The sequence below is a fragment of the Oryx dammah genome, unplaced genomic scaffold, assembly GCF_014754425.2.
Source record: "Oryx dammah isolate SB20612 unplaced genomic scaffold, SCBI_Odam_1.1 HiC_scaffold_14, whole genome shotgun sequence".
Lineage (NCBI taxonomy): Eukaryota > Metazoa > Chordata > Mammalia > Artiodactyla > Bovidae > Oryx > Oryx dammah.
The window spans coordinates 14,998,068-15,023,369 of NW_024070198.1; the positions used below are offsets into that span (position 1 = coordinate 14,998,068).

Consider the following 25,302-nt stretch of genomic DNA (forward strand, 5'->3'; position numbering starts at 1 on the left):
AGAATTTTTCTTTCCAGTTACAAGTTAATAGCAACAGCAACCTGCTCAAACAAAGTAAGGGAATTTGTTCATTTATTAAATGAAGTATTCTCAGGGCTTCAAGAATGGCTGGATCTAGGAATCTGACCAATAGTCTCAGGGATCTATTTTCATCTTTCATTTGTGCTGGCTTCATTCTCAGGCAGGCTTTCCTGATATTGTGGCAAAGGTGGCTGTTAATAGCTCCAGGCTCATATCTTTGAAGTTTATGATTCTGATGAAAAGATCGTGTCTTTTTTCCTAACAGTTTCAGCAGAAGACTCAAGGAGACTTCTGGTTGGCCTGACCTGGGTTCTATACCCATCTTTGAACAAATCACTGAGGTCAGGCCTAAAGGTGGGGGGTATGGGTGCAGCTTCATGTAATCTGTATAGATTGAGGTGGAGAAAAGGCAGTTCAGCTAAGAAATGTTGGACAGACAAAGGGAAACAAGCACGTGTTCACAGCACAAGGAGCAGACTGAGCAACACCATAGAGATAGGAGGAATGGGCCGAGAGTAGGAAATGGTGTGAAATGTAGTAGGATTGGAATGTCAGACAGATGAGTGGTGGGAAACAGTCAAAATTAATGCTGGAGATGTAAATTTAGATCAGACGGTACCAGGCCTGAGGGCTGAAAAAAAGAGGTGGAGAGTTTGTTCTGTAGACAGTTGTGCTGCAGTTTGAGGGGAAGACAGGGAGATATAATCCAGAACGTGTTTAGGGCTTCTCCAGAAGCCACCTTCAAGTGTCTCCGTTTTTCCGAGTCTCTCCTAGACAAAGCTATGGTGAAACCACGCCAGGCAGGACAGGAGTTTCTTCTGCACTCACTTCACATCCTCAGGGAGGATGCTATCAATACACCTGTTAATCACATAGATAAATCTACACGTGTATATGAACTGGGCAATTTAAATAGGAAAAATGATATTTTATTCCTAATGAGGAGTCAGAGAAGCCTTCAGAGAACAGGAAATAGGTGAACTATCCTTTTAGGACAGGCTTGCACTTGGGGGACAAACCCTTCTTAAGGCTACTACGGGTTCTTCCTGATCCAGCCTTGGGTTCCTTCCTTCCGTGGAGTTAGGAACTGAGACTTAGAGACTCCTCTCCCTGGATTTCTGTGCTCTGCTTCCTGGAACTCAGATAGCGGTACCAATAGTGGTTATAGAAGTGGCAGGTGGCCACAGTATTCCACTTCTGTTGAGCCCTCAACTACACACTGAGCACCACGTTGAGGTCTTAGATATAGTCTCCAGGTTCATCCTGATGACAGTTTTATGGGGGTAAATATTATTATTCCCCTTTTACTGGAAAAGAAATGGAATCTCCAAGACGGTAGATTGCTTGCCTCGGGGACCTGCACAGAGTAACAGTGGGACTGGGAGTTGAAGACAAGTGCACTCCGAGGCCCATGCTCCTCACCCCTGTGCCATGCCATCTCCTGCCGGCTCCCAGTTCTGACCACTGTGCCATGCCATCTCCTGCCGGCTCCGAGTTCTGAGTTCCAAATGGGTCAGAGCTCCAGCCTCAGGTGCAGTCAGAGGTGGTGACTTAGAGTACTGGACAGGTACTACAGAAGTGATGCTTCCTGACTCGAGGCTCAGGGGCCCAGAAAGGGACACTGAATCCCAGGGAAAGCTCTCAACTTAAGTGCATTTGAGAACGCAGATTCCTGGTCTGCAGATCTAGAGAGTCTCATTTCTAGGTCTGAGGGGGGCCTTGTAATCTGTATTTGAATAAACACCCTAAAGATTCTGATGCAGACGTGCCATGTTGTGAGGAGTGCTGCCTAGGTAGAGACGTGTGTGTGTGTGTGTGTGTGTGTGTGTGTGTGTGTTACCTGCATGTGCATGCCAATTGCCCTAGTTCAAGGGTTGTTCTAAGAAAGCTCTGTAGAGGGTGGATAAAGATATGCACCGCACACAATCCACTTCAGAGGAGCTTTTCTAGACAGACTTCATGGCCTTCTTTAGACTTTACCATTTGAGCCTGGACTTTGCAGTGAAGGTGACCAGATACCCAGGACAAAGGAACATCTTTCTACAAAAACTTCTGCTCAGGCTATTCAAAAAAACTTTTTGGCAGGAAGTCATTGGTCCCCCTTTTCTGGACCTGGGAACAGCAGTAGGAAGTGTTCAGGCCTTCTCCCAAATATAATCTCTGACCATGTGAAGGCTGAGAATCCTCTCTGCCCACGGCCTCCTGGGACTCCGAGTGGCCTGCCTGCCGGTCAGGGGCACCGAACATCCCCACACTGGGGATGTGGGAAAGATGGTCTCTGCCCTGGAGGTCTGGGTGGGGGTGCGAGGGGAGACAGAAGAGATCCATGTGAAAGAGTCAGGCACACAAATATAACGAAAATAAGCCAGAGGCAAACGCGTGCCGCTGTGAGAATCCAAGTGCAGACGTGACATTGGACTCAAGGTCCAACATCCAGTGAAAGAGAAGCCAGAGGAGGCTGTGCGTGAGGTGCTAGGTGAGCCACCAGAACGGCCTTCCCAGGAAGGTCACACGCATTCACACGTGACTCCCCTCGAGCCTCTGCAGTGGGCTGTGCTGCTGGTGAGCACAGCAGCCCCCAAGTCAGCCTTTCAGGGAACACAGTGCTGACAGCGCAAGGGGTCTGGGGCACCACCTAGCACAGAGCGTGTGGACCCTGCCCACGGGGGAAGCCAGGGCAAGCCTCCCCAAGGTAGTGAGGCTTTCATCAGATTCCTGAACACAGCCCTGCCCCTGACTTTAGGGGAGTCAGGATGAAGTACAAAGAAAGGCCCCAGACCCCAGCCTGTGGCCTGCCCACCTACGCCTTCCATGCCAGCTCGTAAGCCTGTATCATGTGGACACCTCGGGCCCGGGGGTAAACTCTGTCCATGTACTACCTGCCCTTGGCCAGCCTTCAGGCCTATTGTTGTGACTGACCCTCAGGAGGACTGATCCAGATATCAGGCCCTTGCCATTCTAGAAGTGGGGTGCTTGAACAGGGGATTGGGAATACTGGTCTACAGGGGTGAGTGATCTGGTGGTGGGCTGACATGTTCCCTCTTGCCCACAGGCTTCTTATTCTATTGGAGGGAAGGGAGACACAGCTGAATGAGGGCCAACCTGGGCCTCTATAGCCTGGATCAAGGGCAGGGTGCCTGGCTACAGGCCTAAGCATGGTTCTGCCTAAAGGATGAGTCAGTGTTAGCTAAAGCAGAGGTGAAGGGAGAGGAACGGGGTACCTTCCTATAGAAGGAACAACCAGTACAAGCTCCCTAAGATGGGAAAAGCCTGGTTCGCCTCCCCAAGAGCAGGGGTGTGGGGAGAGCCAAGGTGAGACTGAAGAACAGACTGGGGCCTCCAGGGCCAGGGTAAGGACTCAGCTTTACAAAGGACATAGGCAAGGCGTGGTGGACCAGGGAAAGGTCACGTTGAATGGAGCAAGAACATTCCTCTCAAACTGAGCTTATATGATGCCAGTAAGGTGTTTGATGTGGGGAGGGAGAGCAAGTTGTTCAGTCTGCAGGCCTCAGAGTACTGAGAAAGGCCTGAGAAGGAAGGAAAAGAAAACAGTTATGGAGGTGCTGTAGCCATGTAGAAAGGGGTCAGGATTGTCAGGGTAACAGAGCCTCTGGGAGGGACACTGAAGGAACGGGGCTAGGGCCCAGATTCTCTCTCTGTGCTGTGCTAACCATTGCAGTGAGGCAAAATACTCTGCCACATATAACACCTTTCTGCTCTAGGACTGTTCCCTGTGTTTGAGTCGTAGTACTGTACACATGCGATTTTTTGTGTGTTTTTCTGTGCGGTTTCCTGAAAGTCTTTATGGACTGGCAACACATTCCTTCATCCACTTAGTAAATATTGCCATGTTTGTTTATGCTGTGGTCTACATTTTACAGTCATCACTGGATCCTTGTTTTCTTTTTGCGTCATTTTAGAATTTGCGTTTTTTAGAATTAGTGGCGGCACTCTTGTTACTTAATGCTTGTGCAATTATTAATACATGAGGCCACAGTAAGAATTGTTCCCGAAGTCTGTAGGCAGATATTATGTATTTGTGTGTGTATGTGTGTATGCATGTGTTTATGATAGCAGTGCTTACATAATCTCAATAACCAAGCCCTAGGGACTCACACTTGGAGATGGAACAGTTGGTTTAAATTAGGTTTCCATGTGAAATATGGTATCACTATTTTTTTCCTAGCATTGTGGGAAAGTATATGGAAAATAATTTGACTGATAGGAAATAAATCTGGATGTGTGGTCAGGACTGAGGCACAGACCACGCTGATGGTCAGTGTCTGTGAAGCAGGTCTCTCCAGGGGAAGATGTGTTAACCCTTTCAGGTCACAGCACTGAGAAGTCACTGTGTGGTACCAAAATAGCCTGAAAGAACAGTGACTTTGCAGAAACACTGGTTTTCCATCCATTTCAACAGGAAAGGAGCTAAAGCCATAGGAAAATACAGCCAGAGGCCTCAAAAAGTAATGCATTGGGTGTCTTTGAAGAACAACTTTAAATTTTTAAGTATTTCATCTTTATTTTAAGGAGATGGAATTGGATGTCTAGCTCAAAGAGTCAATGATGTTGTGATTCTGAGTGTTTTCTGATGACTTCTTTTGGCAGGATTGCTGTTGTTGCTGTTCAGTCACTCAGTTGTGTCCTGTCTAGCTCTTTTTGACCTCATGGTCTGCATCACACCAGGGTTCCCTGACCTTCACTATCTCCTGGAGTTTGCGCAAACTCACATCCCTTGAGTTGATGATGTCATCCAACCATTTCATCCTCTGTCCCCACCTTCTCCTCCTGGCTGCAGTCTTTCCCAGCATCAGGGTCTTTGAGTCAGCTCTTCACATCAGGTGGTCAGGGCTTATCAAAAGCTGATCACACCAACAGAAGAATTGATTGAAAACTTTAATAACAGTCTCTATTGGCAATATAATGTCTTGGTCTAGAGAGCCAGAGTTCCACAAAAGTGACTGGTAACTGGGTAAGTAGGTAAAGGGACAAGGCCGAGAAGCAGTGAGCCAGGGATTACTCACAGCTGCAGGAGAGGGGTTGGCTCTGAAAATCCCAGAGGTCTCCTGTGCTCCCAGAGGAGTCCCAGGAGACTAAACGAAAGGTTCTCTCTTTCCCAAGAGGCTCTTAATTCTTTGCAGGATGGTCTGGACTCTGGCTCATCCTAGGGGTCTGATTCCAGATCTGTTCCTTGCTGTCTCACAAGAGCTCAGCTAAATCCGAACAGGTGGAGAGTGGTGGTGCCTGCTGAGAGCCTATTGGGCTGGGGCTGGGCTCAGGGCTAGCAGGTGGCCCATCACTTTTTGCTTCAGCCAATTTCAGAAAAGAAGAGACAGATTATTACTGCAGTGCTCCTGACTGGTACCAGATTATAACCCTGTGCTAGCATGGAAAATCTCTGTTGCTGTTTCCTACTTGTTTCTGTATAGGGAAAGGAAAGGTGTGTTTAGCACTGATCTCTTCTGTTCTGCTTTTTTCATTTTTTAAATTATGTTTTGATACTCTTCTTGGTACCTTCTCCTTTGATTCCATCTCTGTCTTCAAGTGTGCATCTCTTATTGAGTGCTTAGAAGGACCTACCAGCACCAAGTTTACTAAAACTAGCTTCCCTTCATTAGAGGAAAGAGCACCAGCCTCGGAGTCCTAGCTTTGACATCCATAACTATTATGACGTTGGCAAGTCAATTTCTCCCACGAGCCTTGGATTCTTGACCTGGAAGAAAGAGGTTGGGCTGCCCTCTGTGGTTGCTGCCAGCACTAAATGACATTCATTCCTTTCATTTTATTTGGAGGAAAGGAGGCAGAGAAGTGTTCCTTAGACCTTGAACTTTTCCCCGTGTAACCTTCTCTGTTCAGGCTTCACTCTCACTCAAGCCAGAGAAACGAGTTGCTCCCCAGGTTTCGGCACTACTGCTGAACCAAGTAAAACTAGTGGGCCGTGGTGGGGGTGGGGGTGGGGGATCAAGGTTAAGACCAAGGCTTTGATCTACTAACAACAGAACTTACCAGCCGAGACCTTAACCAGGATGGAGAAAATAACTTAAGTGAACATTAGTGTCAGAGCACCAAAGTACAGGTAGCAGAAAAATAATCTTAGAGATTAAGCAAAGGATTTTGAAGCTGCATACCATAGACAGGGGACTTTAACAGTAGATTATTATTAAGTATTCTACTCCAGTTGCACTGGTCATAGCAAATGCCTTCTTCCAAAAACACAAGAGAAGACTCTACACATGGACATCACCAGATGGTCAACACTGAAATCAGATTGATTATATTCTTTAAAGCCGAAGATGGAGAAGCTCTATACAGTCAGCAAAAGCAAGACCAGGAGTTGACTGTGGCTCAGATCATGAACTCCTTATTGCCAAATTCAGACTTAAATCGAAGAAAGTAGGGAAAACCACAAGACCATTCAGGTATGACCTAAATCAAATCCCTTATGATTATACAGGAGAAGTGACAAATATATTCAAGAGATTATATCTCATAGACAGATTGCCTGAAAAACTATGGACAGAAATTTGTGACATTGTACAGGATGCAGGGATCAAGATCATCCCTAAGAAAAAGAAATGCAAGAAGGCAAGGTGGTTGTCTGAGGAGGCCTTACAAATAGCTGAGAAAAGAAGAGAGGTTAGAGGCAAAGGAGAAAAGGAAAGATACACCCATTTGAATGCAGAGTTCCCGAGAACAGCAAGGAGAGATAAGAAAGCCTACCTCAGTGATCAATGCAAAGAAATAGAGGAAAACAATAGAATGGGAAAGACTAGAGATCTCTTCAAGAAAATTAGAGATACCTAAGGGAACATTTCATGCAAAGATGGGCTCAATAAAGGACAGAAATGGTATGGACCTAACAGAAGCAGAAGATATTAAGAAGAGGTGGCACAAATACACAGAAGAACTGTACAAAAAAGATCTTCATGACCCAGATAACCACAATGGTGTGATCGCTCACCTAGAGCCAGACCTCCTGGAGTGCAAAGTCAAGTGGGGCTTAGGAAGCATCACTACGAACAAAGCAAGTGGAGGTGATGGAATTCCAGTTGAGCTATTTCAAATCCTAAAAGGTGATGCCGGGAAAGTGCTGCACTCAGTATGCCAGAAAATTTGGAAAACTCAACAGTGGCCACAGGACTAGAAAAGGTAAGGTCTCATTCCAATCTCAAAGAAAGGCAATGCCACAGAATGTTCGAACTACTGCACAATTTCACTCATCTCACACACTAGCAAGATAATACCCCAAATTCTCCAAGCCAGGCTTCAACAGTCTGTGAACCATGAAATTCCAGATGTTCAAGCTGGTTTTAGAAAAGGCAGAGGAACCAGAGATCAAATTGCCAACATCCGCTGGATCATCAAAAAAGCAGGAGAGTTCCAGTAAAACATCTACTTCTGCTTTATTGATTACACCAAAGCATTTGACTGTGTGGATCACAACAAACTGGAAAATTCTTAAAGAGATGGGAATACCAGACCACCTAATCTGCCTCCTGAGAAATCTGTATGCAGGTCAAGAAGCAACAGTTAGAACTGGACATGAAACAACAGACTGGTTCCAAATCAGGAAAGGAGTACGTCAAGGCTGTATATTGTCACCCTGCTTATTTAACTTATATGCAGAGTACATCATATGAAATTCTGGGCTGGATGAATCACAAGCTGGAATCAAGATTGCTGGGAGAAATATTAATAAGCTATTCAGATGACACCACCCTTATGGCAGAAAGTGAAGAAGAACTAAAGAGCCTCTTGATGAAAGGGAAAGAGGAGAGTGAAAAAGTTGGTTTAAAGCTCAACATTCAGAAAACTAAGATCATGGCATCTGGTCCTATCACTTCATGGCAAATAGATGGGGAAACAATGGAAACAGTGACAGACTTTATTTTGGGGGGCTCCAAAATCACTGCAGATGGTGACTGCAGCCATGAAATTAAAAGACGCTTGCTCCTTGGAAGGAAAGCTATGACTACCCTAGACAGCATATTAAAAAGCAGAGACTACTTTGCCGACAAAGGTCCATCTAGTCAAAGCTATGGTTTCTCCAGTAGTCATGTATGGATATGAGAGTTGGACTATAAAGAAAGCTGAGCACAGAAGAATTAATGCTTTTGAACTGTGTTGTTGAAGAAGACTCTTGAGAGTCTCTTGAACTTCAAGGAGATCAAACCAGTTAATCCTAAATGAAATCATTCCTGAATATTCATTGGAAGGACTTATACTGAAGCTGAAACTCCAATACTTTGGCCACCTGATATGAAGAAGTGACTCATTGGAAAAGATTCTGATGCTGGGAAAGATTGAAGGTGGGAGCAGAAAGGGACGACAGAGGATGAAATTGTTGGATGGCATCACCAATTGGATGGACATGAGTGTGTTTAAGCTCTGGGAGTTGGTGATGGACAGGGAAGCCTGGCGTGCTGCAGTCCATAGGGTCGCAAAGACTTGGACAGAGCTACTGAACTGAATTGAACTAATACTCCAGTCTGTGTAGTTGAAAGGCAAATCACATTAGACTAAATTTAAGCCTAGAGGAGAACAGTGTCTACATTAGGTGTTTAGTGAATAGTTAATAGTGACACCTTGGGGACACATATTTCATTTTTCATGTGTGTGTGCTCAATTGTGTTCAACCCTTTGCTAGCCCATCGACTGTAGCCTGCCAGGCTCCTCTCTCGGTGTGATTTTTCAGGCAAGAATACTGGAGTGGGTTGCCATTTCCTCAGGGGATCTTCCCGTAACCTGCATCTCCTGCTTGGCTAAGACGGATTCTTTACCTCTGAGCCACCAGGGGCACACACCTCAGTTCAGTTTCAGGCTTTGCCACCTATTGGTTGGGAACTTTGAGCAAGTCTCTTAGGCCCTCTGTCCTTCAGTTTCCTCATCTATAAAATGAGCATAATTATGGTTCCTGACTCTGAGGATTGTTGTGAGAGATACATGAGTAAACGTATATGAAGTGTATGAACAGTAACGTAAGTGCTATCTTGGTTCTAGTATTTAGTCATTTGAGGAGCATAATAGATAATGCATTTGTGTAAGATAGTTCAAAAAGTTTTTGTGTTTTTTCATTTAATATTATGCATTGTTCTCTTTGACAAGTGGACTTTTGTTCATGTGCGAAGTGCACTGATTGCATTTATTCTTGCTCCATCAGTCAAATACATTTAAATCATTACCTTTAAGCCTTGTTTTCCTATGGTCTCATGGAATTTTATAGATGGAAAGGGATTACATGAATTACCTTTCAGCTTCATTTTAAAGGTGAAGATTAACAGAGAGGTTAATCCCATTGCAAAGCATTGATGGAGCTAGAGCTTCAATTCAGTCTCTTGGCAGGGTCCTTCATTTCCTAATACTAAAGTGACTTAAAAACAACAACAACAACATTTTTCTCATGAGAAAGTATGTGTCAAGCTTCCCTGACCTGGTTTCAGTGGACGCCCCTCTCTGCATTCTACAGGTGAGCTCCTGGGTGACGTGGCTGATCCTTGCGGCGGGCTCCATGGAAGAGAAGCGGGAAGTCTTCTCGTACTTGGTTCATGTGGCCAAATGCTGCTGGAACATGGGCAACTACAATGCCGTCATGGAGTTCTTGGCCGGCCTCAGGTATGGGCAGTGGAATATGGTTATCTGGGGTTTCTTCTTAGGAGCTGAATGGCACTGACTTAATTGTCCGGGTAACCATATTTACCCAAACTAGGCAATTGGTATTGACTATTTGGGGGAAATATATTAACCTCTGTTAGTGCAACAATTCCTGTTCCTCAGAGGTGCTGCAGAATTAAGCAGGCCTGATCCTACTCTGCTGTGTCTGCCCTGATCCCACGCTCTTGGGCAGGCTGAGGGTTTGATTGCCTAACTCCGTCAACACCATCACTGAGCCCGCTTTCCCCTTCCTGCCATGTGTGCCCCACTGTTCCCGGATCTACCTTACAAATTACCCAGCTCTGTAAGCTGCCAACCACTGACTGCCCTCACCGATAACAGTGGCTTATGTTGATAATAAGCACTGAATAATGTTAGCTGTCATTTTTATTGAACACTGACTGCATGTCAAGCACTGGACTAAGCATGTTCCGTGCATTAAAACTTTCAATTGTCAGGACAATTTTTTGAGGTAGATACTATTATTATTTCCACACCAGATGAAAGAAGAAACGTCTAACTAAGATAAGAAAAAATTAAGTCACTCACCCGAGGTCACCTGGTGTGGCCAGGATGTGAATGCAGGCCACCTTGATTTCAGAGCCTGTGCCCTTAACTTCTATGATACCTTCCCCTTACACCTTGTCCATCTAGCTAATAATAAGATCAGCATTCTATCATTAAAGCCTCCAGCTGTATTCCCTTTAAGCATCAGTTACCTTGCATAAAATAGCTGCCCCTCACTCTTGTGGATGGTAGGGTGGTATGAGGAAGAAGAGGATGAATGGTGGAATTAGAATAACAGGGAATCAAATCCTGGCTCCCCTGTGGGACAGCTGTGTGATCTAGTTACTTGACCTCATTAAACTTCAGTTTCTTCATCTGCAAATGGGGGCAATAATAAAAAGCACCTATCTCTTTGCATAGGATTTAATGAGACAATGTAAAGTGTTGAGTATGTGTGTCTGGCATATAGTAAGGCTCAAAAAGAGAACTTGTCATTGCTGTTGTTGTTGTCTAAGATTCGTCTTCCCAATGAAGATCTATAAATAGGTCTTGCTTCATAACATTTCAAGGTTTTTCTTTGATTCTCCAGGCCTGACATAGGGGTTCAGGATTGGGGGTGGAGAGGAAAATTTTTAGTTGGAAATTTTTTTGTCCTTTTGAACTTTCTCAACTAAGAATAAACTCACATGATCATGTCATTGGCATTTAAAATGGTCATACAAATGCACTAAGCATGGCTCGAAAGAAGGAAAAATAGAAAAGTACTGGGTGAAGAAAAGGCTATATGCAGATGATTTGGTTCTGTTTGTGATAAATTTTCTACAAAGAATCTGTGCTACTTTTCTTTTTTAATATGTATTTATTTATTTGGCTGCACAAGATCTTAGTTGTAGCATGCAGGATCTTTCATTGTGGTGTGCTGGCTTCTCTCTAGTTGCAACATGCAGGCTTAGTTGCCCCACAGCATGTGGGATCTTAGTTGCCCAAGCAGGGATCAAACCCACATCCCCTGCATTGGAAGGCAGATTCTTAACTGCTGGACCACCAGGGAAGTCCCTGCATTATTTTTCTTTAAAAAAATTATAGAGATCATACTATGATAAAATAGTTCTGTTTAAATGATGCTTGGGCTTCCCTGGTGGCTCAGTGGTAAAGACACAAGAGATCCCTGGGTGTGGAAGATCCCCCGAAAGAGGAGATGACAGCCCACTCCAATATTCTTGCTGGGAAAATCCCATGGATGGAAGAACTTGGTGGGCTACAGACCCCCTTGTGGGCTAGGGTAGCAAAGAGTCGGACACGACTGAGCAACTAAGCACACACATACAATGGTTGTGGTTGACTGGCAAACTGGTGCTGACTATTGTCTGGGGACCTCGCTTCCTCTCTTCTGGATGTTACCATCCTTACAGCATGGCAGCTGGCTCCCTCCAAAGTGAACAATCCAAAAGAACAAGGCAGGGACTTCCCTGGTGGTCCAGGGGTTAAGAGCCTGACTGCCAAGGCAGGGGACATGGGTTTGATCCTTGGTCTGGGAACTAAGATCCTACATGCCAGTGGGCAGCTGAGCCCGTGGACCGCACCTGTTGAACCCTTGCACTCTGGAGCCCGTGCACCACAACTACTGAGCCCCGGAGCCCAATTACTGAAACCCATCGCCTAGAGCCTGCGCTCTGCAACAAGGCAAACCACTGCAACGAGAAGCCTGCACACCACAGCTAGGGAGTAGCCCCCGCTCGCCACAACTAGAGAAAGCCTGCACACAGCAACCAGTGCTGCCAAGAATAAATAAATAAATAGAAAGAGCAAGGCAGAAGCTGCAGTGCTTTTTACGTCCTGGCCTCAGGAGTCACACACTGTCCACTTCTGCCATATTATACTGATCATGTAGGACCAGCACTGGCTCACTGTGGGTGGGGACCACACCGCAGCAGAAAGTGTGGATCTTTGGAGGCCACCTTGGAGGTTGGCTGCCAGGTACCATATATTAGAGAGTCTCTTGATACAAAGAATAGCCTCATAATGCCCAATGGAGGCCTTGGGGAAATGTAACTTTTAGACCCAACTTAGTTTGAATTCAAAATCCAAGAAGTCCATGTGAAAGTGAAAGTTGCTCAGTCATGTCTGACTCTTTGCAACCCCATGAGCTGTAGTCCATGGAATTCTCCAGGCCAAAATACTGGAGTGGGTAGCCTTTCCCTTCTCCAGGAGATCTTCCCAATGCAGGGATTGAACCCAGGTATCCTGCATTGCAGGTGGATTCTTTACCAGCTGAGCCACCAGGGAAGTCTATCAGTTCAGTTCAGTCGCTCAGTCATGTCCGACTCTTTGCGACCCCATGAATTGCAGCACGCCAGGCCTCCCTGTCCATCACCATCTCCCGGAGTTCACTCAGACTCACGTCCATCGAGTCAGTGATGCCATCCAACCATCTCATCCTCGGTCGGCCCCTTCTCCTCCTGCCCCCAATCTCTGCCAGCATCAGAGTCTTTTCCAATGAGTCAACTCTTTGCATGAAGTGGCCAAAGTACTGGAGTTTCAGCTTCAGCATCATTCCTTCCAAAGAAATCCCAGGGCTGATCTCCTTCAGAATGGACTGGTTGGATCTCCTTGCAGTCCAAGGGACTCTCAAGAGTCTTCTCCAACACCACAGTTCAAAAGCATCAATTCTTCAGCACTCAGGTTTCTTCACAGTCCAACTCTCACATCCATACATGACCACTGGAAAAACCACAGCCTTGACTAGACAGACCTTTGTTGGCAAAGTAATGTCTCTGCTTTTGAATATGCTATCTAGGTTGGTCATAACTTTTCTTCCAAGGAGTAAGTGTCTTTTAATTTCATGGCTGCAGTCACCATCTGCAGTGATTTTGGAGCCCCCCAAAATAAAGTCTGACACTGTTTCCACTGTTTCCCCATCTATTTGCCATGAAGTGATGGGACCAGATGCCATGATCTTCATTTTCTGTACGTTGAGCTTTAAGCCAACTTTTTACTTTGACGTGCAGAGCACGGCCGAGAGGGAAGTCTATAGAGCCAGGTAATTCTTTCTTAGATGAGAAATAATGTCAAAGCAGCTAAACCTTACCACTGATTCCTGGCCACCCCAAACCCACTGCTACCTAGTTTCACACTCCTATATTTGGCTTAAGGCTGAATTAGTCTTTACAAATAGATGGGTAAAACTACCAGGTTTAATAGTTCGTCAGCCAGAACAGTAGATACAGGAGGTAAGTTACTAGATGTCCTTATGATGGAATGATTGTGGAAGAAGAGCTCACATGTGCACTTTCAAGTCTGAAAGTATTTAGGTTACAAGTAATTGAACTGCATCAAGATAACTGAATTTTTTTATTTTTAAAACAATTAGAGGAGAAGGGGGCACAACCTTATTGTGAAGTGACTGCTTTTCTGTTACCTTTGTACATTTTGCTTTTTCAAACTAAACTCTCAGCTGTTTACAGGAAATGAGCAGAAGTACAAAGATTTACATGCAGCAATATTTACTCAATTTTAATGGCAATATAAAATAACCCAAATGTCGATGACACCTCGGTTTTAAAATAATAAAATAAGATAACCCAATGAACAATAATAGAAAAATGAAGGAAATAACTGATGCATCCACACACTGGAGTATTATTTAATCACCAAAAACAATGTTTATAATAATTTTAATATCATAGGACATCAAGTAACATACAATATATAAAACTACCTGGGAACAAAGCTGTCCATACTTAATAACCTCAGCAATATTTATACACCAAAGGTATAAAATATTTAGACCAGACAGACACAAATAGGATAAGTACTGGAAGGAAATATACCTACTGTTGTCTGTGGTTGGAAGAGCTGTGAGTGGATTTTCTATATTTTTGGTATTGTCGAGATTGTCTACAATGGGCATACCTTTTTAATCATGAAAAGAAATAAAGTTTCTTTTTTAAAATGGGCATACCTTTTTAATCATGAAAAGAAATAAAGTTTCTTTTTTAAAAGTGTCAGTTCTCAGTCTAATAAAAAACCATTGCTCTTTACTAAGGTTTGTCTCCTGCCCCACCCACATATCATGACTCAGGAAAAAAACGATGATCAGATAATGAGAACCAAGTCTCATTCATGTGCTCACTTCATTTATTTAAACCTCCATTCCATGACCCCAAATGGATTCTCACCACCTTATAAGGAACTGGTTGTAGGACAAGTTGAACCCAGTGGGGTGAAATCAGGAGACAGTTTTATTTTTCTGACCTCACTGTCTTTCAAACCTGCCGATTGGCTCTTTTTCCCCCGAACTCTGGAGTGTACCTTGGGTCCCCTGTGTCTTTCCCTGTCACTTGTGTAGTTAATAAACTGTCTCCTTCACCTAAGCCCTTGAGAGCTAGTGAACCCAGAATCGTATGGCAGTGCCACAAAAGCAGGTTGCCTACAGTGTGACACCATTTGTATAAAGTTTAAAATGCACAAACAATTGTACAAACTGCTTAGCAATATCTGCCCAAGTTGAGAAAGTATGAGGAATTGTCAGGGAAGGAGCACAATAAAGTTGCAGTCGTGGTCCCTTGTGGTGAGGAAGGGAGGAGGGTGTGTTCATGGAGGAGTCCTCTGAGGCCTCAGCCATATTATGAATGCTTAATTTTTTTTAAACTGAGAGATCGATGCATGAGTGTTTATTGTGTTGTACTTCTTGATGTCTTTTGGATGTCTTAGATATTACCTAATGATTTTTTCGGAGAAGGCAATGGCACCCCACTCCAGTACTTTTGCCTGGAAAATCCCATGGACGGAGGAGCCTGGTAGGCTGCAGTCCATGGGGTCCCTAGAGTCAGACACGACTAAGCGACTTCACTTTCACTTTTCACCTTCATGCACTGGAGAAGGAAATGGCAACCCACTCCAGTGTTCTTGCCTGGAGAATCCCAGGGATGAGGAAGCCTGGTGGGCTGCCTTCTACGGGGTCGCACAGAGTCGGACACGACTGAAGCAACTTAGTAGCAGCAGCAGCAGCAGCAGCAGCAATGATTTTTTAATCCAGTCTCATATAAATCAGAGCTTCAAGTTTTCTTTTAAAACTTCAAAAAAAGAAGTAAAGGTACTTCCCTAATGGTCCAGTGGTTAACACTCCACACTTCCACTGCATGGGACATGGGTTCAATCCCTGGTCAGGAAACTGAGATCCTGTAGCCCACACTCCTGCTGCTGCTAAGTCGCTTCAGTCGTGTCTGACTTTTTGTGACCCCATGGACTGTATCCCGCAAGGCTCCTCTGTCCATGAGATTTTCCAGGCAAGAATACTGGAGTGGCTTGTCATGCCCTCCTCCAGGGGATCTTGCCAACCCAGGGATCAAACCTGTGTCTCTGATGTCTCCTGCACTGGCAGACAGGTTGGTTCTTTACCACTAGCGCCACCTGGGAAGAACAAAAAAAGGAAGAAAAGCTTCACCCTTTCCCCAATTTCACAGCCCTACCAGTCTCAGAAAGCTGCAGTAAAAAAGAAAAAAAGCTGCAGTAGGGTGGGAAGATATAATTTATCTTTTCTCTCCCTCTGTCTCCAGCTCAGGGTTCCTGCAGAAAACATGGGCAGGATAGGAGAGAAGAAGGGAGGAGGGGTAAAGGGAGCCAGTCTAATTTGACTGGGGCCGTTGTGATTCAGCCTTGGCGACCCCACAGAGAGCCATGTGGGGTCTTTTCAGGGTCACTTCCTACTTACCTGCCCTAATTCCCCCCAATTTCTGTCCGGAAGCAACCCCCTGTACCATCACCTGGAGAGGGGTGGTACATCCCCAGCCTGGCCCACTACTTAGTCCTCCCCGACAGCATCTAGTTCTGGAAGTCCTACCCTTACAGACTCTTTACACCAGGGCCCCCTTATTTGGAAAGAAGCCTTTCAAGATAACTCAAGCCCTGCTGCCTATCAAGGTCCATTCCAGACTCACAGAAAGCCCCAGCACTTTGCCCACCCAGGCTCTACAGATGCAAAGCACGCCCACCAGATCCTTCTCCCTGACATAGCCATCCCGCGGCCCCAGGCAGCCTCTCGTGCTTAAACTTTCCCAGGAAGTCACGTACCAGGCAGTCCACATGATCAACAAGCTGCCAGAACATGGGCAAGCCTCTCCATGAAGTTCCCTGAAGCCCCTGAACTTGGGGAGATCTCCTCCTCCTCACTTACCATGTCCTGACAGCCCTCTGCAAAGAAGTCCCTGCTTGGCTGCTCAGACCCAGCTCTCTGCTGATGCAGGGTGGGAAACCTCTGTAGGGAGAACACTTTGAGTCTCCTGGTGACAACATGCTGCCTCACTTCAGAAGGTGGGGTTCAATGTCAGCTGTAGTTCTTAGCAGCAGTTTAAACATAGTAAGGCTCTCATTTAACATCCTGTTCTGCAAATAATTCTTTAACATAAGATCCCTCAAGACAGGCCAGTGACTTAATGTCAGTTGAAGCAGTTCAATAGAAGAGGCCAAAAACAGGCTTTGTGGGCATCACTGCAGGACTGGCCTCATCCAGTTATGTTTAAAAGATCAAGAGGAGTGGACGGACCACATTTTCTGTGAGTGATCCTCCATGAATATTTGTAAAAACCATATTACCCATCAGGTTTCCCTTTTGGGAAACCAGAAAAACTCAAACTTAAGTTCAGTGCCCACCTTCTGAATTTAACTCCCCCCCTACGTGTGTTTTTGTATATATCTCTATTTAATTTCATGTTTCAATTTATTAAAGTAATATTCACTTCATTTGGGGAAGTAGGTGGCAATGTGAATCCTAACTAAATATTAAAACAGAAAGAAAACATAAACAGAAATGAATTTCATACAGAATTTAAGCTGTTTACTGTAAATGGTATTATTTCCCCTTTGGCCTAAAAACAATGTCCCTGACTTGCCATAGGTCAAGAAAAGTTTTGAAAATGTGGCAGTTTATGGACCAGTCTGACCTGGAGACCATGCGGAGCCTGAAGGACGCCATGGCCCAGCACGAGTCTTCCTGCGAGTACAGGAAGGTGGTGACCCGAGCGCTGCACATCCCTGGCTGCAGGGTGGTTCCCTTCTGCGGGGTGTTTCTGAAGGAGCTCTGTGAGGTGCTGGACGGAGCCTCTGGCCTCATGAAGCTTTGCCCGAGGTACAATTCGCAGGAAGAAACTCTGGAGGTGAGACCTTTCAAAACTCTCATGATCTGAAGAGTCATTGTGTCTTGTCACACACTGAAGCCAGAAGAGAGACATCTCTGAGCCCAGGGTTATCCATTGTTACAGTTGTGTTGAGTAACAGTTAGATCCTTGGGGCTTCCCGGGTGGCTCAGACGGTAAAGAATCTGCCTGCAATGCAGGAGACCTGGGTTCGATTCCTAGATCAGGAAGATCCCCTAGAGAAGGGAATGGCAACACACTCCAGTATTGTCTGGAGAATTCCATGGACAGAGGAACCTGGCAGGCTACAGCCCATGGGGTCACAAAGAGTCGGACATGACTGAGCAGCTGACAGTTTCACTTTCACTAGGTCTTGAACATTCCAAAGAAAAGAGGCCAACTAGCACTGTTGGGGCTTTATATTAAGTTAGCTTTAATGGGGCAATGTACAACTGGTGTTGTTTTTCTGGGTGTGTTTTCTGGGATTTTCCTCTCTTGTTAGGTGCAAATGGGTGAAGGGGATATAAGAAGTCAGAGGAGAGCAGTAACTTTAGGGGGTCAGTGGAAGAAAGACTGAGGGGAAGTCAGTGCTGCCTTCTTTTCCTCCACTCTGGGAATCTGCTGTGTCCTCTAAGGATGCGCTCTGGGCTCCTGATCGTGCTGTCCCCAGCCCATTGCTGCTCATTCCCAACCCCCAGCATGGGAAGGACCACATGAGCTTGGACTCAGAGTGTTGGGCAGTGCAGAGAAGAGGCACTGAGAAACAGAATATACAGACACCTTTCTACATGGTGTTTAGAAATGAAAGAAGGAATTGAAAGGTGGGAGACTTTAGGAGAAATTTGAGGAGTCCCATGCCTGGAATCTAAAGTCATTCTCACCATGGTGCCAGCACCATATTGACCTTACACACACACACTCTCCCCCTGTCTCCTCTCTCTCTCTCTTTCTCACTCTCATTCACACCCCTTCTTAGTGACAGTGGAAGACTCTTCTAAAACTGCAGCCTCTTCTGGTCCCCTGGGAGCAAAAGAATTACCTGGTATCAGGGAGACTTAGAGCCCCTGACAGGTGCTGGCAGCGTTACTGGCTTCTATCTCCCTGGCTTGTGAGAGGGGGCATAAAGTGCAAGAAGAGACTTCCCTAGTGGTTCAGCGGTAAAGGATCTGCCCACAGTGCAGGAGACGCAAGTTCAATCCCTGGGTTGGGAAGATCCCCTGGAGGAGGAAGTAGCTACCCACTCCAATGTTATTGCCTGAAAAAAATCCCATGAACAGAGGAGCCTGGCAGGCTACAGCCCACGGGTCAAAAAGAGTCTGACACGACTTAGCGACTAAATAACAACAACAAAAAAAAAGTGCAAGAAATTAAGGAGAAAGCTTAAAGCAACCCCCCAAGCTGTCCCCGTACCGGCTGCCTCACATCTCAGAAGTAGGGGACTCCATATCTCCTGGCCTAGCCATCCCTCTGACCTCTGAAGGGAGATACTTCCCTGGTTACAAATACAGACAATAAGAGCTTATAAATCACCAAGAAGCCTCTGTGTTACTGTTAAGATATATGGGAAATAAAGCAAAATGTCCCCCTTCCTTGATCATTTCCTTAGGCCCCGGTAATTTTATCTGGTTCCATAGAATAATAGATTTCTGTCATGGTTTTTCTCAGTTCTCACTACAGGAATAAAATAACTCTGTCCTTCCTCTGTAAAGTGGCTAATCTTCTCCCTAGGGAACCTTGAAATAATATTGCTTTTTGTGTTATAAACTCGAAGTGGAGTGTTGATTCCTAGAGGGACTGAAGTTGTCTTAGTGGAAACAAGAGTAAGTCTGGTATTTCATGTGGTGAAAGGAAAAAATGTTTTTCCTGGAGGTTGGTTTTCCCCCCAATAAAATAGGCACAAATGCCATTATTTATGACTGTTATGATTTCATTTCTCTAGCCAAGTAGGTTATTTAGATGTAGTATGTGAAGCTGCGATAACGAATCCTCAATATATTTCTCTGTAGTTTGTGGCCGATTATAGTGGACAAGATAATTTCTTACAACGAGTGGGACAGAATGGCTTAAAGAATTCAGAGAAGGAGTCCACTGTCAACAGCATCTTTCAGATCATCAGGAGCTGCAGTCGGAGTCTGGAGACAGAGGAGGAGGACAACTCCAGTGAAGGGGGCAGCTCAGGGAAAAATTCCCTGAAGGAGAAAGCCCGATGGCAGTAAGTTTTACATGGGATGTTTTACATGGGACTTCAAAATCGGGATTCTCATTTCTTCTCTTTCCTACTCCAGTTTGGTTTCAGGTTGTAAACAGCATCCATGTATGTGTTAGTTGCTCAGTCACGTGCAACTCTTTGCAGAGCGGCTTCCCCGGTGGCTCAGATGCTAAAGCGTCTGCCTGCAATGCGGCAGACCCGGATTTGATCCCTGGATCAGGAAGATCCCCTGGAGAAGGAAATGGCAACCGACTCCAGTACTTTTGCCTGGAAAACGCCATGGACGGAGGAGCCTGGTAGGCTACAGTCCATGGGGTTGCAGAGAACCGGACGCGACTGACTGACTTCACTTTCACTTTCAGACTGAGGCCCACCAGGCTCCACTGTCCATGGAATTTCCCAGGCAAGAATACTGGAGTGGGTTGCCATTGCCTTCTGCAATAGTATCCAGAGGATACGTTATGAATCAACTATACTTTGATGTGTTGGTGTATGTGTGTTAGTTGCTCACTTGTGTCTGACTCTTTGCAACCCCATGGACTATAGCCCACCAGGCTCCTCTGTCCATGGAATTTTCCAGGCAGGAATACTGGAGTGGGCTGCATTTCCTCCTGCAGGGGATCTTCCCGACCCAGGGATTGAACTGGCATCTCCTGTATTTCTTGCCCTGGCAGGCTAATTTTACCACTGTGTCACCTGGGAAGCCCCAATACTTCAATTAAAAAACTAATTTTTAAAAAAGGGCTTATTAGTTACTGGGTAAGGCATGGGGCAAATATTAACATTTTTAAATCAAATATACTGATTTAGTGGCAGAGAAGGCAATGGCAACCCACTCCAGTACTCTTGCCTGGAAAATCCCATGGACAGAGGAGCCTGGTAGGCTGCAGTCCATGGGGTCGCAAAGAGTAGGACACGACTGAGCGACTTCACTTTCACTTTTCACTTTCATGCATTGGAGAAGGGAATGGCAACCCACTCCAGTGTTCTTGCCTGGAGAATCCCAGGGATGGGGGAGCCTGGTGGGCTGCTGTCTCTGGGGTTGCACAGAGTCAGACACGATTGACGAGACTTGGCAGCAGCAGCAGCAGCAGCAGCAGTAGGATTGGAGTCAGTCATACCCAGAAATCAGCACTATCTCAGAGCTCCCCCAACTTCTGATGATTCTAAGACAGCTCATCAATGATTGACAAGCACTGCAGTGCTTCCAGGATCTCAGTTTCAAGTGACATCTGCAGTGTTGTGATTGCTTGGCTGTTTTGATTGCTGTTTATTGACAAGCATTGCAGTCTACCCATGACATGCTTGCTTAACCCAAGACCAAATGAAAAGTTCAGAAATCAGTGGTCTTAGGGTAGGCATTCCATCTCTTCAAGGCCATTTACTTATGGTCATGCCCAACTCAAAGCAGAGTCTGGTCCACCTGGAAGAATCCTTGAGCATGAGCCAAAAGCAGAACATCTGCTGGCTTTGACATCTTGGCCACAAAAGGTTCTATTTGTGTGGCATACTCATGAGTCAGACCTGGCAGTTGTCTCCCAGTCCTTGTAAGACATCACTGTTTGTTTTGCAAAGTCTTTCCTGGATGACTGTGTGTGTATGAGCCTACATTGGGAAGAGACAGTGTTTCTGGAAAATAATTCCTTTGGAATTGTAGTGCTGGATCCTCAAAATCAGTTGTTAACACAGAAATGAACACCTTATGCCTGAATCCCAAGTATTGTTATTAAAGAAATGAACCTATATTTCCAGTTTTTCCAAAGTCTTTGAGCTTTTTTCCAAACCTCATCTCTTAGCTCATTTCCCCATAGGGGATCCAGGTGCTCAAAATGAACCTCAATACTGCCCTTACTACGATGTCACATCCCTAAAGCTCAAATTTCACAAGTAGCTTCTACCGATTGTTCTTTTTAAGTTGGTCTCAAGTCAAAGATTATTTGAAAGCTTCTCACTAATTTTTGTGACGTTGGTGCCACCATATATAAATAGAGAGAGGACCATCTACAAATAAGCACAGAGGCCTCTCATAGCCCTTAACTCCTTAATCTACGTCTACCTCTGTCTACCTGTCTTTATACATAGGTATCTATGTATATATCTACATCCTCCCACAAAATATTTTGTAGATGCTTATAAGAATAAATGTAAATAATTGAAGATATGAAGGGAAAAGGAAAGTAGGATAGGAAAAAATAAAGCATACAGAAATATATACTATATAGTCTTTACAGTGACTAAATTTTGTTCTGAGATAGTGACCATAAAAGAGAGGGAATCAGGAGTCACAGTCTTTGTAAGAAAAATCAAACAGATGTTTGGGAGAAGCATACCTGTTCTTCATACTGAGATCTGGCTGACATTCCTTCCTTAAATCCTTCAATAAAGGATACATCATCTCTGAATAGATAAAATTTCATATGATTTTTTTTTTATAACAATGTTCACTTGGGGCTGTGTGTGTGTGTAGGTGTATATGTTACTTATAGGTGTTCTAAAAATACTTTCAGGAATGCTTGTGACTCAGCTGGTAAAGAATCCGCCTGCAGTGCAGGAGACCTGGGTTCAATCCCTGGGTTGGGAAGATCCCTTGGAGAAGGGAACAGCTACCCACTCCAGTATTCTGACCTGGAGAATTCCATGGACTGTATGGTCCATGGGGTCACAAAGAGTCGTGGACATGACTTTCACTTCACTTCACTTCACTTTTGGTTGAGACTCAGAGACCAGGCCTCTGAGTTTTTCTTTACCATCTTTTTCCTTTTGACTGGATTTCCTTCAAATTTCATACCTCATACCATCACCTCTTTTGAAATCATTATTTCCAAGTCTCTGCTTGTTCCTCTGTCCTCTCCCTAATCATTTTATCATCTACATTCTAAGATCACTGCTTTTCTACTTCCCATTTTCTAGACTCTGCTTGTAAGCACTCTTAGAAGGGGAAAGGAAGCACACAATTGCAAATATTTCTTTTACAAAACCTGAGAAGTCAGGTTGAAATCCTCACGTTGAAATTTATGTACCTTAGTACTGGTAAATTTTCTTACCCCACATGATGGCTATTTTGAAAATAACTACTGATGAGGTTGGGGTGTTTAGTAGATGAGGGTGGGGGTGTTTAATGGAATTCACTGAAACCAGATCAGCAAGCACTGTTCCTGGGACCATCTGCCAAGACTTGGGAATCCATTTCTGATCCAGAGTCCTGCATTAAAATATCCAGTACAGGGCTGTGTGTCAAAAAGTGATTTCCAGATCTCAAAAACCAAGGGAACTGTGCTTTGTTGTTGATTTGGCTGAAATAAAGACTCTGTAAACAGTAACCTCCAGCCCCTTTCCTATGGCAGCCACCAACCCTGTGAAAATTACATCAGAGAAAGAAGGGATGATCTCATGGTCATTTGATTCACCCAACCTGTAGGGTGCTCTAATAATTCTTCTTAAACATCTCAGCTACTCCTGCCAGAACACCCACTCAAAACATTGACAGAAACCCCAGAAAGATGGTCATAAGAAATTCAAGACCTCAGCAGGAAAGGAACAGGGTTGAAATAATCTCAAATGTCAGTGAGATCTTAAGGGCATCAACTTATCATCTGCATGTACGGTTGAGAAAGTGGTGCCTGGAGAGGTGAAGTCGCTTCCCTAAGTGGTGCCTAGCAGAGCTGGGTTGTGAGCCTGACCAGGTGATCAACTGCAGGGCAGGATCTTTCCTCCTGCAGTGTTGAAGGCATTTCTTGTCACTGTGGAACCCTCGACTTCTTTTTATTTCTAGTTCCTATAGATTAGGAACATCTAAACATGGCATCTGGTCCCATCACTTCATGGGAAATAGATGGAGAAACAGTGGAAACAGTGTCAGACTTTATTTTGGGGGGCTCCAAAATCACTGCAGATGGTGATTGCAGCCGTGAAATTAAAAGACGCTTACTCCTTGGAGAAAAGTTATGACCAACCTAGATAACATATTCAAAAGCAGAGACATTACTTTGCCAACAAAGGTCCATCTAGTCAAGGCTATGGTTTTTCCAGTAGTCATGTATGGATGTGAGAGTTGGACTGTGAAGAAAGCTGAGTGCCAAAGAATTGATGCTCTTGAACTGTGGTGTTGGAGAATACTCTTGAGAGTCCCTTGGACAGCAAGGAGATCCAACCAGTCCATTCTAAAGGAGATCAGTCCTGGGTGTTCTATGGAAGGAATGAGGCTAAAGCTGAAACTCCAGTACTTTGGCCACCTCATGTGAAGAGTTGACTGATTGGAAAAGACTCTGGTGCTGGGAGGGATTGGAGGCAGGAGGAGAAGCGGCTGACAGAGGATGAGATGGCTGAATGGCATCACTGACTTGATGGACGTGACTTCGGGTGAACTCTGGGAGTTGGTGATGGACAGGGACGCCTGGCGTGGTGCAATTCATGGGGTTGCAAAGAGTCGGACACGACTGAGCAACTGAACTGAACTGAACTGAAATTCTAAAAGTGGTCCAGTTACATTTCATATGACCTATAAAGCTCATTAATAATGACTTTTCAAATTTACCAGTATGAAGAATGAATAAGTTTTGCTTGTGTGAGTGTAAGTCATGAAGGCATAAGAGTAGCATATGGCACTATTATAGGAAAATGGAAATTAAGACTATTTAGGTGTATAGAGAAGAGTGTTGGGTGATATAGGAGCCACAAGTTCTTATTATCAATATTGTCCACCCTCTCTAAAATACTGCTTAAAAAGGATTATTCCATTTGGAGAAGTTGGATATAAGCAGATAACAAGTTCAGGCAGAACCTTAGAAGGGAGGCTGTTTGGGATGATTCGGAACTCAAAGCTTGCAGTCACATTGTCTGGGACTGAATGTTGCCCCCATCACTTACTATTTGTGTCACCTGGGTAGGTGACTTAATCTTGCTGTTGGGCTGTGCTTAGTCTCTCAGTCGTGTCTGATTCTTTGCGACCCCGTGGACTGTAGCCCACTAGGGTCCTCTGTCCATGGGATTCTCCAGGCAAGAATACTGGAGTGGGTTGCCATGCCCTCCTCCAGGGGATCTTCCCAACCCAATGATCAAACCCAGGACTTCTGCATTGCAGGCAGATTCTTTACCTTCTGAGTGACCTGGGAAGCCTACCAAGCCTCAATTTTGTAATCTGTAAAATGGGAATGATTATAATGCTTTATTTATAAGATTGTTGTAAAGATTATGTGAGAGGATACATGTAAAATAAGGGATTTTGCATTATAAAGGCATATAAATGGTGGCTATTGTAATTAATGCCTACCATCACAAATAGCAGAGACCTTAGCTCAACATTCAGAAAACGAAGATCATGGCATCCGGTCCCATCACTTCATGGGAAATAGATGGGGAAACAGTGGAAACACTGTCAGACTTTATTTTGGGGGGCTCCAAAATCACTGCAGATGGTGACTGCAGCCATGAAATTAAAAGACACTTACTCCTTGGAAGACAAGTTATGACCAACCTAGATAGCATATTCAAAAGCAGAGACATTACTTTGCCGACTAAGATCCGTCTAGTCAAGGCTATGGTTTTCCCAGTGGTCATGTATGGAGGTGAGAGTTGGACTGTGAAGAAAGCTGAGCGCCGAAGAATTGATGCTTTTGAACTGTGGTGTTGGAGAAGACTCTTGAGAGTCCCTTGGACTGCAAGGAGATCCAACCAGTCCATTCTGAAGGAGATCAGCCCTGGGATTTCTTTGGGAGGAATGATGCTAAAGCTGAAACTCCAGTACTTTGGCCACCTCATGCGAAGAGTTGACTCATTGGAAAA

General features: G+C 44.8%; 1 protein-coding gene across 1 annotated transcript in view; it reads left to right on the forward strand.

Moving 5' to 3' along the window:
* Window positions 1-25,302, forward strand: part of PLCE1 (phospholipase C epsilon 1) — a 335,041-nt gene that overhangs the window by 222,377 nt on the left and 87,362 nt on the right. The window contains exons 4-6 of the mRNA XM_040254554.1: window positions 9,488-9,633; window positions 17,075-17,333; window positions 19,319-19,524. Of these exons, the coding sequence (XP_040110488.1) occupies window positions 9,488-9,633; window positions 17,075-17,333; window positions 19,319-19,524 (611 nt within the window). The remainder of the gene's footprint in view (window positions 1-9,487; window positions 9,634-17,074; window positions 17,334-19,318; window positions 19,525-25,302) is intronic.